Source organism: Onychostruthus taczanowskii, unplaced genomic scaffold (assembly GCF_017590055.1).
Source record: "Onychostruthus taczanowskii isolate IOZ18803 unplaced genomic scaffold, ASM1759005v1 scaffold4, whole genome shotgun sequence".
In the NCBI taxonomy this organism is placed as follows: Eukaryota; Metazoa; Chordata; class Aves; order Passeriformes; family Passeridae; genus Onychostruthus; species Onychostruthus taczanowskii.
In genome coordinates this window covers 8,129,393-8,143,551 of record NW_024501459.1, presented here as the reverse complement: position 1 = coordinate 8,143,551, position 14,159 = coordinate 8,129,393, and the positions used below count along the sequence as shown (strand labels likewise).

Here is a 14,159-nt window from a genome sequence, read left to right as displayed (position 1 = left end):
GCCGCCGCCTCGCCGCCCGCCTCGCGCCGCGCCCGCAGCAGCTCCCCGGGCTGCGGCCGCCGCTCCGCCACCGCCACCGCCACCGCCTGCGGGGGACAGCAAACACCCCTGACACCCGGCTCCCGGCTCCAGCTCAGCGGGGAGCCGAAAGGCTGCTTGTTCTTCCTGCTGCTTTGCTGTCAGGTGGGGAGTGTGGGATTTGTGGGATTGTGTTTGGCTCCAGCTTCTGTGCTGTGTACAGAAGTATGGGAAAATGCTGCTGGGTCTTTCTGGGACCCAGCTCCTTGGTTGCACCTTTCTGTATTCTCCTCAGGAGGCCGAAATGTGCTCTTTTCCAAGCTCTACTGAATAGGATATGCCTCTGAGACAGCTCAGATTTATTTTATTATTGCATCACATCTTGGGCAACCAGTCAAACTTACGTGAATTACAAATACTGTTTCCTTATGGTCTCTCCTATCTTTTAAACTTACCTACATATTTTACCTGATAAATGACCACAGAGAATACGAGGCAGAGAGGCGTTGTGCTCCTAGAGATTAATTTCACAAACGTTAGCTCACACGGACAAAACTCACTGACACCTGCAGCTTTGGGCATCACCCCCACCCCCCCATCTCCAACAGTCCCTGAAAACAAGCATGAACAAAATCAAGTATTTTCTAATCAATTATGACTAAGCCACAGAACTCACTGTCCTGCCACAGGCAACTGGGGATGCCAGAGCTAATGTGAGTTTGGACAAACAGGGATACACCTCAAAGAAGTGGATTCGTCAGGACTGTTCTCCAGGATGGTCTGGAAAGAGTTTTCTCAAGAAGATCAAAGTTCCAACGGCAGGGACAGAGTGTTTCATACTTTGTTGGGTTTTTTTTTTATTCTTCCCTAAGGACTTGCTGCTGTCATACAGAGAACCACTTAAACAGGGTGACGATCCAAACCAGCAAGGAAACAAGACGTGGCAACTATTCAGGCTATTTCCTATTAGACTTACTTATGTTGGAAGGCCACGAGAAAAGCAGTTAGTTACATCTAGCTGATGACTGGCAGCTCCTGTCTACCTGTTTTAGATATGAATATAGTCATTTTGCCTCAAGACTGAGACCAAAAACTGGCCAGCTCACTATTGACATAGAAAAAGCCATAATTCTGTCTATTGCTCTGCCTTCTAACACACACTAAAGATAAAAAAAAAGACCCCATTCAAGCATGTACCCTCATGCCAAATTGTCCATTTCCTCTAATTAAGTTTTAATTCAATTTGCCATAAATCTGCAATGTTCTCTGTATATGATTTTTTACACAGACATACAACATATGCAAATCCATGTTTTCCAAAACAGGAAAGAAGAAAAATCCCAACCTAACCACTTTTAATTCTTTTGTCTTCATGTACCCTCAGGAGTCTGGACAAGCCTACATTACCTAAATCCTACTGACTAGTAGGATGAGGAGCAGAAACTGCCCAACAACAGGAAAAAATACTTCTGGAAAAGGCAGGTAAGGCAACCAAAGCCTAATCCAAGGCTGGACAGGGATTTCCCCCTATTTCTGTGGAATTTTGACACACAGCCTAACACGCTCCATGTGCTGTAAACTACTTAAAAGACATGCCCAGTTAGAGGGACTACTGGTGTCCTTGAAGACAAGCACATGCTAAAGGAGGCTGCAGCTGGCTCCCAGCTCCACTGATCACAAATTTGGAGCTGCCAACAGGGCTGAGCCTCAGCACTGCTGCGATGTTTCAGAACGAGGGTGATGCTGGTTGTGAGAGGCCTCCTGTTGCTGCTTAAGCTGTTGGCATTGGCTCCCTCCCTGCTGCCCCTGGAGCAGCTCCAGCACCTCCCCATCCTTCTGCAGCAGCTCCTTCAGGCTGCAGGCTTCTGTGTCCACACAAACCTTACAAGCTGCTCACCAGGGCAGCACCCCCTTCACCACGGGGGCACCAGAGGAGACTCTCATCTTCAGGACCAAGCTGAGGAGGCTGTGGCTGGCAGGGGTCTCTAATGACAGCCCTTGGAGTCTGCCTCGTGTGAACTGAGCTCTTCCAGCTTTCAAGGAATGCCACAAAGCTCAGCTTTTCCCACCATCTCTGGAAAAATGTCCAGTGCTCTTGGTCACACTTAGTCTTTGCTGGTGTGTGACAGAAAATGTCATCAACCTTCTGCTACTGAGACACCTGCAGTCACTTATTTTGCACTGTCATGGAAAGAGCATTTTTGGTAAGTAGGATGCTGGCTGCAGTCACCTCTAATCCTGAAAGTGGCTTATTTGATCAGTGTAAACCACCATGGACTTGAAACTTAACTTTCTGCCTACGTGTTGCACAGGATGAAATACATTTGGGGAAAAGAAGAGGATTTTTGTCTTGATTAATAGCAAGAATTATTTAGGCACGTTGTCTATGTTTTCAAGATTCCTTGTTACATATGATATCAGTAATGCCAAAACACCTTCAAGCAGCAGAACCTGTATAAATAAGTTACAGTGTCATTTTCCATTACAGCTGGATACAACAGTGCAATCTCTGTAGCATATTTTCAGCAGCATTTTTTTTTTGGCAGCATTTGGTTGTAGCACATTTTGGGAGTTCCTTATCTACTAATTCAAGATTTTACAGTGACTTTGGCTACCTCAGCCATTACTGTAATATGTAAAGACTTATCTAGGTCAGGAAACTAAACCTGCTGTAGCTTGGTTTTGATCTAAAGTGGAGCTGACATTTCTCTAGGGTACCTAGGGTAAAGCAGAAGGATCAACTGGGAGTCACTTTTCTTTTCTAGACATACCAGGAAATTTAAATCTGTGCAAATGGCAGAGTCAGCCAAACTATGCAGAATTAGCAAACTGCTCTCTAAAAACCTACTGATTTTAGAACCTCTAAATCCTTTGACTGACCCAGTCTGTTTGCAGGACACTAACTCCGAAATCACAGCCCAGCAAACTCTATTTTTCTGGACTTTGCCATGCACATGAGAGCACTGAGGCCTGGCATACCCACTGCTGGAATTAGCTGTGTTCAGAGGGAAGGGGCACAGAGGACACAGGATGGTCACAGAGAAACTCTTCCAACCATCCTGATCCTGGACTTAAAATCCTACTTCCAACCAACAACCATCCAGAAAAGGTGACAATTAAATATCTGGCTTTGGATAAAACTTTGAAAGTTAGAGTCTGAATAACAATGTGTTATTGTTAGTGGAGAAAATTCCAGATTTGTAGAGTTATTTTGATGGTCTAATGCTGAGCTGATTTTTAATGTGGCAGCTCTGGCATGCACAGGGGTATTTTCTACTTTCTTGCAAAGTAGACAGGTACTGGTGTCCCGACAGTTCTACCCAAGGGACTTTGGGGCTAGAAGAAGAAGGGAAGGGAAAGATCTACTGCCACTGGAAATAACTCTTAATAGGGCAATAGGAACTGCAAATGTAATATTGGTGAAACACTCAGCTAAAAGTAAAAAGGTGCTTCCTCCTTTCTGTCACCCTTCCACAGTCATTATCATGCTTTTGGGATGAGTTCTTGTATGTGATGGAAGTTACCCCCCACAGTCAGTAATTTGAATGTTAAATCACTTAATGCTACACTGCTTGAGTATTTCTGCTGTGAAAAAAAAGGTCTGGCAGATGTCCACGTTGGTTGCTATTTTTGTCCTCGCTGAGGATTAAAGTTGTGCATCCATTGCAATCACCAGAGCAGAAGATTTTATGTTAGCTGAGGTATTTCTACAGCTCTGACTGCAGGTGCAGATGTAAAAGTGAAAAATAAACAATCATTCTGCGACTTTTCTGTGGGTCTAGAAATTGGCAATCACAGCTTCCCCACAGGCACGTCTATTCCAGTATGTGCAATTTACTTCAGTGCTTGCTTACGAGCTGTAAGCAGCTGCATCCACTGAAGAAGGGGAATGTCTAAGAGTTGACTGTGCTCAGTCAAACACTTTGGTTTGAGAGCCATCCTTGTTTTTGTAGCTGGAGCTGCAGCCCATTCCTCAGGCTTGGTGTTCCCACTGCTAATATGATGCTGCCTGCATCATGACTAAGAGCCAATCAAAGGACATCCTTAATTGGGGTCAGGAAAGCCCCAAAGGAAAAAAAACCACCCCAATCCTCTTAAAATATAGCAACAAAACAGGGACTTTCTTATCTTATTTTCTTAGGCTTTTATGAGTACAGTGCTGCCACAGCAGCTGATCCAATCCAAATTAAATATCTGAGGCTTCCATTTAGTAGAAACAACTATCTACTGAGATTTGGAGCTAGATATCAGACATAGAATTTCCTTTTATTTTTATGTAAGTCAGCTGAAATTTTTCAGCTGAATAGTCCTATGAGAAATATTGTCAAAAAAAAAAAAAAAAAAAAGGTAGATTATCTGAGTATTTTGTTTCGTCAAGTCAGAATACTTCACTTTTGGTTTGGACTTTTCTGCTGTTTTTATATTGCATGGAAAACAAAATATACCAAAGGTTTCACAAATAAAAGTGGGGCATCTCAAAATGGCTTATTTTGAGTAACACTCCAGCAGTCTGATTCATCTTTCTTTTGGAATGAAGAGTAATTTTGAAATCTCAGCCTGAGTTATGGGACAAAATCAACCAAGCCACGACTGTCACAATTTGGGAAAATATACACATGCAGATTTTCTACCCCAAAAATGACAGACATGTTACTGACTCTTCCTGGGGACCACTTCAGGTGTCCTGTGATGTATTGGGATCCTGTGATCTGCTTTAGTAACCAGAAGAGAGGGTGGCAGTGAATGTGATGAGGTTTTTTTTTCCAGTGCACAGGTAAGTGTGGTGAGCAGGAGGACCTACAGTTCTGTGGGGAGATCAGGGAATCAGGAATATAAAGAAAAGGCTCTTGGAAAATAAGGATGGATCTGGGAAGCAGGAAAGGGGATGGAAAAACGGAAGGCCATGGAGCAAAGTACTTCAGCAAAGTGCTAGACAAGAGACAGGTCTGTGGTGAAAAGAAATGCTTTGGCAGAAGAGTCTCAAACTTGTAAGAAGTGCTCTGATGTGCAGAAGAGACTGTCAATCCTGCACATCAGCTGAAAGGATTGTGCAAGGGGTTGTGAATGGGTCAAGTGGATTTCAGGAGAGAAAACTGTCTCTGAGGACAAGAAACCTCACACCCATGTATGAAAGCAGCTGAACTTGCAAGACATTTACTCAGAGCATGAAGAATGTTCAGTTATTTTAGTCTGGGGGGTTCCTCTGTGCCCTCTGCACCGAGGCTGAGGCAAAGGCAGGCAAGCACTACTGGGACCAGGGGACAAACATGATTATTATTATTACTTGATTAACACTGATATGATTTATTATTTGGTGTGATTTGCTTACTTTTCATTCCTGCATGTCTCTGGACTTACTGTGAAGACTCTATGGACAGTATTGAAGTCTTCTGATTTCCTCAGAAGGCCAGTGTTGGTAAGCCACTATGTTCATTTTGACTGGCTCTGCATGGCAAGGCCTTTTTGTTTGCTTTTTTGTTTGTTTGTTTGTTTTTGTGTGGTTTTTTTTGTTTGTTTGTTTCAAAACACTTACGTAAATAAACTGCTGCTTTACAGAAATTCCCCTTCTGTTTCCCACCCCACTCCCTGCATCAGACACGGATGCACTTCTTTACCCTGCTTCCCATTGACCCACAGCACTTTTGAGGGTATGCATAGCCAAGTAGAATGTGAAAAAAACCCCAAAAAACAGGGAGAGGAAAGGAGATTTTTCTTACACTCTTTGCCAGGATGTGTTGCGTAGCTTTGGCTCGTCTTCGGGCAGGACTGCATGCTGCAAAGAGAAGAACAGGAGCATGGTCAGGATGCTGTGGAGGTGGACATGTGCCTCCCAAAGTCCTCTGTAAGAATTCACTAGGGACATGGTGGGAAGAGGGGAGATAAGAAAGGATTTAAGGAAGACTTCAGCTGAAACAATCCAAAAGTCCCTTTTGATGTGATCTCAGAGACCATGCTCTGGCTACACAATACAGAAATCCGTGGCCACAGGGCCACAGCCCATCCCGAGTTTCTGCACCTCTCTCACAAGTTTCCAGGAGGAGCACTCGTCCTCCTCTCTCAGTGTTGATCTGGCCTCCCTCCTCCCAGTACTTCAGGAGGAAATGAGTAGTGTATACATTAACTTGGAGACTTTATCTAGTTAGAGACTTTATCAATAAGCTCAAACTCCCTCATGGCATTGTTTCACTTTCACTGCATGATGTCCAAAGCACAACATTTGCACTAAGCCTAATCTTCTCTTTTTCAATTCTCAAAATGACCTGTTCAGTTCTTTAGCTTGGGACATTTTGCTTAGAGTCTTTTTCTCACTTTTTATTTCTTAGATCCATGAAGACACCAAAAGCATAGAACCATTAGCCAATAGACACACAGGATGTCATGGCCACAAGCCAAGCTTTTGTCTGGACTGAAGTGATTGGTTTTGGGTGATGGTTTTACTGGATTAAGTGAGGGGCTCTTTAAACTCTTGTTGTTTGAGTTAGGCTTGAAACTGGCCAGAAAGACTCTGTGATCCTCCCAGCTCTCCCCTTCATCATATCTTACCCTGCCTTGTGCTCAGGCTACCAGAGCTACAGGATTTAGCCACCAGCGACAGAAACAGGCTTGCAGAAATCTGCCAAATGTGGAGAATTAACTCCAATTCTAAAGGCTGACCCTGGGGGCAAGGCATGTGAATGGGGGTTTCCTATTCAGGCTCCGTGTATAATCCAAAGGCTTTGAGGAGCCAGGAAGGTTTGTCACAGGATGATGGGTGACTCCTGCTCCCCAGGTGAGCCTTCCTTGACTGTTGTTGGCATGCATTTCACTTGCAGTGCTTATCTTTGCTGTGTATTACTGTTTGCAGAGTTTTGGAGCTGTGGAAGCAGCTGGAGGTCATCCAAGGCTGCTCCTCACTGCAGCCAAACTTCTCTCCTCAGATGGCAGCAGTAAGGAGCAGCTGGGCTTTCCAGGGCTCTGGTACAAGCAGAGCTGGCAGTGCGACCAAAGTCACTCTTCCTGGACAATCTGTGTGTGTCTAACAGCCAGCCCTCCACAACCCAGTAAGGATGTAAGTCCTGAGCATTAAGAGCCCACTGGAGAGGAAATTTTGGCCTGTGCTGTGGCTGTAGTGAAACAGGACAGGAAAATGGGAGGGTCCCCGTGAGCTGTGAGCAGCCCATTGCAGCACAGGGCACTTCCACACTGGGCTTGTCACAAGGAAGTTATCTGCCTGCCTGGAGTGTGCTAAGCTGTCAGGGTGATTACAGTCTGCTCTGCACGGTGTGATATCCTCAGGGATCCTCACTGTCTTCTCCTGCAGGACACATTTTATATTTTAAACCATGTTGAGTGTGGGGTGAAAGCCTGACAAACATAATTAAGGTGGTTTGGGTTTTTTTAAACCTAGGAATAGGATGTAAGTTGTTTTTGAAACTCCTTCCATCACCTTCACTTCTGGAATTTTGCTGTGTGAAGACTAAACTAATTGCTTCTAAGCAAAACACTCAAGTGCAGAAAAGTTTAGCGATGCAAGGAATTACCTTCGTGTCTCTCTGGTATTTTAGATATTTTATCACCCAATGTAAGGAGTACGGTTTTTTAGAGATTTCTGTCAGAAGCAAGTGCTCTCGTGCTGTTATAGCTGCTACCCAGGCTAGTGCAAAAGGAACAACACATAAATGTGCCTAACAGTAATAAATTCGCCTACTTTCAGAGTACATATGATCCACAGTCCCTCATCCGCTGTTGTCTGCCAGAACGAGTGGCAAAAGGTTTACAGGGCTGAAGAGAGGCAAGGCATGAAAGGGAGTCACAGCACCAGCAAACATGCAATTACTTGAATAGGCATTGAAAGAAGGGTGAATCACAGAAGTAGCCAGAAGTGACCCACTTGCGTGGGAATACAATGGCAGCAATGCAAACAGTGGGGCTGCGAGGCTGTCCCTGCGAACACGAATTTCTGCAGAGAGCTGGAGAAGGAAGAGAAGAACGAATCCTTGCAGATGATCTACACGGATTTGCCTGCAAAAGGATGTTTGTACGTATAGCCCAGATTTCAGGCAACAAATACAATTACAGTGATGGTTCACTTTGTCATTTCCACTTATATTCCAAAATTAAGCAGCTGAGAGCTCATGCTCGCAGCTTGCAAGTAAAGATCTGATCTGGCCCCACAATTTGTTTTCCCTGCTTTTCCCTGCTTTCTTGTTGCTGAAATATGCAGCCATTGAGTTTAAACTAATTTGTTCAATCAAATGCAGGCTGGGCTTTGTCCGGTTCTTACTCTTCATTAGAAGCAATTAATGTTAATCATGCATTCATTTCCAGGGCATGGCTTTGGAAATGTTCCACTTATTGAGCCAGCAGACTTAAATTCAACATTCATGCACTTCACCCACTTCTAACTGCTCGCAGAACTTCATTCTCTTTTCTATTACACAGAAAAGCCACACAGTTGCAAGCTGTCACTTTAGCAGTTACCTCATAGGTATAGCAACACCGATTCCAAATCTCCCAGTTTTGCCAGAGTAAAGATTTTACAGAGCCACAAAATTGAAGCACCTGCACGGATTAGGTCGGGAAAGCAGCAGCGAGGGCTGGGCTGCAGGCAGAGCACGGCACAGCAGAACAGACGAGCTGCTCTCTGCAAATATTTCCCTGCTGCTAAACATCCCATCCCTCTAAAAGACAACACTATAGCTGTTGTTAGATTTTGATGTACTCACATTTGGAAGAAATCACAGTGAAAACTTCTAAATTTTCATCGCTGCAGCTGTAAATCTGGTGCATTTTCCACTTCTCCCTACTGACTGCCTTTCAGCTTCATGCAACCGCTCTGAACTTCTGGTAAATAGGTTTCACTAATCCAATCTGGCTCTGTGATCATTGTCCAGATCTACAAAGGACAGACTGATGCTGTGATCTCATCTCATTCCATATTCTTCATTGCAACATTTTCTGCTTCCATCTGCCTTTCTATGAATAATATTAACACAAAGATTTAATTTAGCTCTTGCTTAAGCCTCTACTCAGATAGGAGCATTTTATTTTACATATGATTTTACCAGTGTGGAGAATCCTCTGCAGTAAATAGCTAATAATTAAAGTCTAATCTATTGGCAAATGTTTACAGAAGTATTGCAAAGATATTTGAAATAAGTTGGGTTAAATATGTACTTTAACATATTTACCATAAAAATTTGCTCCTTACACATAATGAGGAGGTGACTCTAGTATATTAGGAAAAGCATTTTGTGCTTTACCATTTCATTTCATAAACAAATACTGTAATTCTGGGTTTTTCAAAGTAAAATTTCAAAAGCAGATGCCTAAGAAGGGCAGATGTGCATAGATCTCTGTTCCCCCTACACGTCTGTGGTTGCAAGGGGAGGAAAGGTGGCTCAGTCATGGATGGGTTCCTGACTTGATGGCTCTGGGGTCTAATCCCATATTTACGCATTTCAATAAAGGGTCCTCTTGCCAAAGCTTTTAATTTCTTAATACTCCCATCAGAAATTGTTCCTTTCCACCTCTATGAATATCAGCCCACTCAACTTCTGGTGACTTAATGCTGCCATGGACACCCAAGACAGAATATTTTGGCTTGCAGGCTGCAACAACTGATGTAGTTGGAGCACTTTCAAGTGTGAATAATGATATTAAATTATATCAGTCTAATGAATAGCCTTCATTACTACCACGTGTGTGTCTAATTAGCACAAAAACAAGTGCTGTCTTCTCCTATAGCTGTCTGCCACCAGCAGTCCCAGATGGAAAGTGCCGGTGAACATGGGCCGTCACTGTCATATTGATGAACGTTTCTGATTTGAAAAAATAAATATTGGTCAAATAGACATCCTGAGCCTGGAAGCATTTTGGTTGAGTGGAAGGTGTTGCTGTTTCAAGAAAGCAGCGAGCGAAGGGAAGCTGTTGTCACTTGTCACCTCCCAGGGCAGGCTCCTGCTGTCCAGGGGCAGCAAAGCCTTTGCAGGGCTGGGGGCATTGTCCCAGGAAACCGTGCCGCGCTTGGAGCAGGCAGTGGGACGGCAATATAATCAACCAAAAGTTCAATTAGTTTTTGATTTATTGCGCCACATGTTCTGCTTGTATGACTGATGTCATTAACATCAGGCTCGGCTGGCGCATTCATCTGTCCCTGCCCGGCTGCCTCTGAAGGCGCACGCACTCAACAGATGGGGAGCTGCACGGGTGCAAGGCAATTGTTTACCCCCCTATTGTCCCTGTGTCAAGCAATCAACCCAAATCCATTACCCACCGAGAAAAAGATCAGCGCACCGTCCATTCAGCACTGAATGGGGCAGAGGCGGTTATGCAGGAGGCTCTAAAAGCTTTCAAAAGGATAAAAAAAAATAATGAAGACCAACACTGAATAGTCCATTAAAAAAAAAAAAAAAAGCTATAACAAATCTAACCCACCCTTTATTTCACCTTCAGATATTCAGAGTCCTGTGAGAAGAGGGGCGCTTTTGGACCTAAGTCATTGTTTTCCAAATTCTAGGTATGACCTACAGATATTTTCAAATCACAGATGGGGTTTAATATTAGAACAAGAATTGGGTTCTTCATCCTTTGAGGGTTGGTGTGATGTGGAGACTGAAGTGAGACTCTAGAGCTGGTACCAGCTGGCATTCACTGCATTACAAGGCAGGTAGGTTTTGGACACACCTTTACAATGCACAGGACGTTCTGGGGACAAATCACTGTACAGAGAGCTGATGAAAAGCATTCACATCACTTTCAGACAGAAAAATAGGGCTCAGGAGGACAGATACAATATCTCATCTGGGAATGAATTCTCCCCTGTTCATGAAAAGGAGTTTGCTTCTTTATTTCGTCCAGATCCTGCAGAGCAGTTGAGCACTATGAGTGCTCAAGGTTTTGCATGAAATCTTAATGTGGCTTCAAGAGAAGACCTGCACATATTGGGCTACTTTTTTCTACCTTTCTGGGAGATATTTTGGGCAAATGTCCAATGTTGGGTTTAGCTACGAAATAAGTGTAATTATATCTGCAGGAAGTGTAGTGCAAAAGCTCTACTGCATGCTACCTGATAAAGAAGTGTAGGCAGTAATTTTAGACTTGGGGGAGAAACTCTCCACAATGTCCAACCTCGGAACTGCAGAGCCACATCAGACAATCTCACGTGGTATCTCTCTCCAGCTCCCTACTCACCTAGCAAGAGTCCACTCTGTGGTGGGAGGAGAAAACCAAACAGTTTTTGAGTCTATGAATATTTTTTTTTTCCCAAACTACATAAAATGTCTGGAGACCAGGCTCAATTTTTTTCTTCTCTACTAAAGTGAGGAATAAGCTATTAACTTAATTCACATGGTGCCACGTGGTGCTCACTGCTTCTCATGCAGCCATGAGAAGACCCTAAGAAGTTTTTGCCCTGGGGTGTATCTTTGACCTTAGACTCCCAAGTGAACACCTTGAATCCAAATTCCTCCCTGTGGGCTGTGATACAGCAGTTTTCCAAATACCCACTCTCAGTGTTGATTGTAAAGGATCAAAACATTTCCTGGTGCCAGAATAAGGTTACCAAAGGTGAATGGGGACAACTGAGACTGAATAGTCCATTAAGGAGGAGGAGGAGGAGGTGGAGAAGGAGGAGGAGAACTCTAGACACGAGAACAGACACATGCTGTCTGACAAAAGACACATCTAACCTTATCTGCAGGTCTGGGACAGGGAAAGTATTTGATTCTTGGGAATGGGGGTAGAAAGGAGGGAAAGGCAGAGAAGAAAAAATGCTTGCTGAGGCTGAAAGGAAAAAAATAATAAACTTCAAAATAGCAGAAGTCTCAATAAACCTTGTAAAAATGGCAGAAAAATCCAATAAACTGGTGAGATGTCCCTCTGGGGAGCAAGGGTGCTTTTTCCAAAGCCTGAAGCCTGAATCTGTTAGGACATATTTCAAAGAAACAAATGTAGATGCTTGTCCTGTTTACCAAGCATGCCAGAGCTGGTAAACTTGAAAGGAATAAAATTTTAAAAATATGGTTACAAAAACTGTAATTAAAACTTTCAGTTATTTAAGATAAGAATCAGAAACCTCTAGACCTTATTTATCCTGGTCTCTGTGAACAAAGGAATCCCTTTTCAGTGCAGATTTCTACCAGTGAAGTTGCAGGGAAGCAACCTGATACTGTCAACATGTGCAAGGGGTATTGCCAAGGGATTCCCTGGCCCACAGAGGACAAAGCTCTTCCCAAGGCAGGTCTCTGGCTTCTCCCTGGATCTTGTACCTTGTTGCATAAGAGGTAAAGCTACTCTGTACTGAGCCACTTGAGCCTATTTCTTACTGTTAGCTGGGCAATATGATAAGGATAAACCCCAGGTATTTTTGGAATAGGATTGTGAACCAGAGGGATGCACAGATAACCATTTAAAAATAAGATGGGATAAAACTGCACATGCATACTGCAGGCATCTACTCTAAACCACTTCTACATGATGCAATGCTAGCAGCCTTTTTTTTTTTTTTTGTAGAAGGAAAATCGCTTTGTTTCAGTTTAGGGCCACAGAATTACAACTGCAAACAACTGAAAAGGAAAACCAACCAGAAAAGCAAACTATACAGTGAAATTCTCATAATAATCTGTTGTTTTTCTCTGAATGAAAGGAATAGTGAGACAGATACACTATCAGTAACTTCACCTCACACTTGTAGCAGACAGCAAAACTAGCTCAAAATTGAAGTAGCACCACACGGCTTAAAGGTGAATTTTCAAAAGTAACGTCAATTTGCCTCTGTCTAGAAGACGCTGTAGCAGAATTTTCCTTAATGGGAATAAAATTGAGGCTTTCAAAAAACATTTTGAACTTTAAATTCTCTACAGGGAACGAGGAGAGAGATGCAAGAGCTCTGCAGTTTGAAAAGATGAGTGCACAGGCTTCTCTGCTGATTGGGAAAGGAAATACCAGCCAGACCTGGAAGCTAGGCTGAAAGCATCCCCCCACTAGTTACAGAAAGATATTGCAGAATTCTGAAAAAAAGAAGAGAAAAACAAAAAAAGGGGAAAAATCCCCACCCCAGCCTGGTTGGCTTCTCTTATAAAAGTTACATATAGATAATTGGGCAGTCACAAATTTGCCGTAAGCTTGTAAAACACACTTGAGTAGGTCCATATGATGATTAGGTAGAAACACAATGCTCAGCACCACAAGGTTCCAGTCCCACAGAGTTTGTGCCAACAGCAGGGATTGCACTAAGCCAGTATTAAAGCTAGGGCCAGGTTGAGCACATGGAGGCTTAACAAGCTTTCATATACTGGTCATGTACTGGTAATCCACAGAAAGCATTAAAAATGTCAACAAAGGAGTGATATGTCCAAACCAGGCTGTGACAACAATAGTTCATTAAAATGCTAATCTTAAACTACATTTGTCCTGGATTTACTAATTTTTCAAGCTAATTGATCAGTGAGGTCTTTATTCCCTTGATAAGCCACAATGGTTTTTAGATAGGGTTTTTTCACTTCCAATTTTTTCTTTTAAAATTTTTTAAGATTATCTCAACTATTGGCTCCTGCTAGAAACATAACCAGTTTTGGGCAAACAAGCACATTAATCAAAGCTTGTCCTGTGATTCCTGGATTTAGGCAGTGGTAGCCCTCTTGCTGCAATTGCATCCTGAGTCTTGCACCATATGCAATAAAATCTACTCTTGGGTAACCAGGCACAAAATACTTAGGATTTCTCCAATGGATAAGTCTAAGGAGTAAGGCAACCTGAACTGTCACCTTACATATCTCATGTGTCCTCATACAGCCATCAAGCTCCTTTTGCCACAGGCAATACATGTGCTCCAGTGGGGATGAAAGGTCTTTGGAGGGTATCAGATGGCATTGCCCCCTCTGCTTAAGCTCTGTGTGAAAAGAGATTAAACTTAAAACAAGGACCATCGTTATTTGAGCTAGAGACCATGGGACTAGCAACTTAGAAAATAGGAAGTAGAACCTGCACTAAAGGCTCAAAAGCAGATCAAATTTATGAGTCCCCTTTTGATCCAGACTCAAGTTATCTGAGTGACAAAGCAAGGTAGCCCAGGAGTTGGCACTGTGACAAAGGAGACTTCAGAATTGCTGTGCCTTTGAAATGTGATTATTTTGAAGTATCTTTTGTGCAACTAGTACATC

General features: G+C 43.2%; 1 protein-coding gene across 1 annotated transcript in view; it reads right to left on the bottom strand.

Annotated features, from left to right (window-relative positions):
• VXN (vexin) overlaps positions 1-8,885 on the bottom strand; it is a 15,218-nt gene extending 6,333 nt beyond the window's left edge. Inside the window, exons 1-2 of the mRNA XM_041412997.1 lie at positions 8,724-8,885; positions 5,730-5,791 (exon numbers count right to left, since the gene is read on the bottom strand). Coding sequence (XP_041268931.1) covers positions 5,730-5,791; positions 8,724-8,787 — 126 coding nt within the window. The 5' untranslated portion in view covers positions 8,788-8,885. The remainder of the gene's footprint in view (positions 1-5,729; positions 5,792-8,723) is intronic.
• Positions 8,886-14,159: the final 5,274 nt, after the last annotated feature.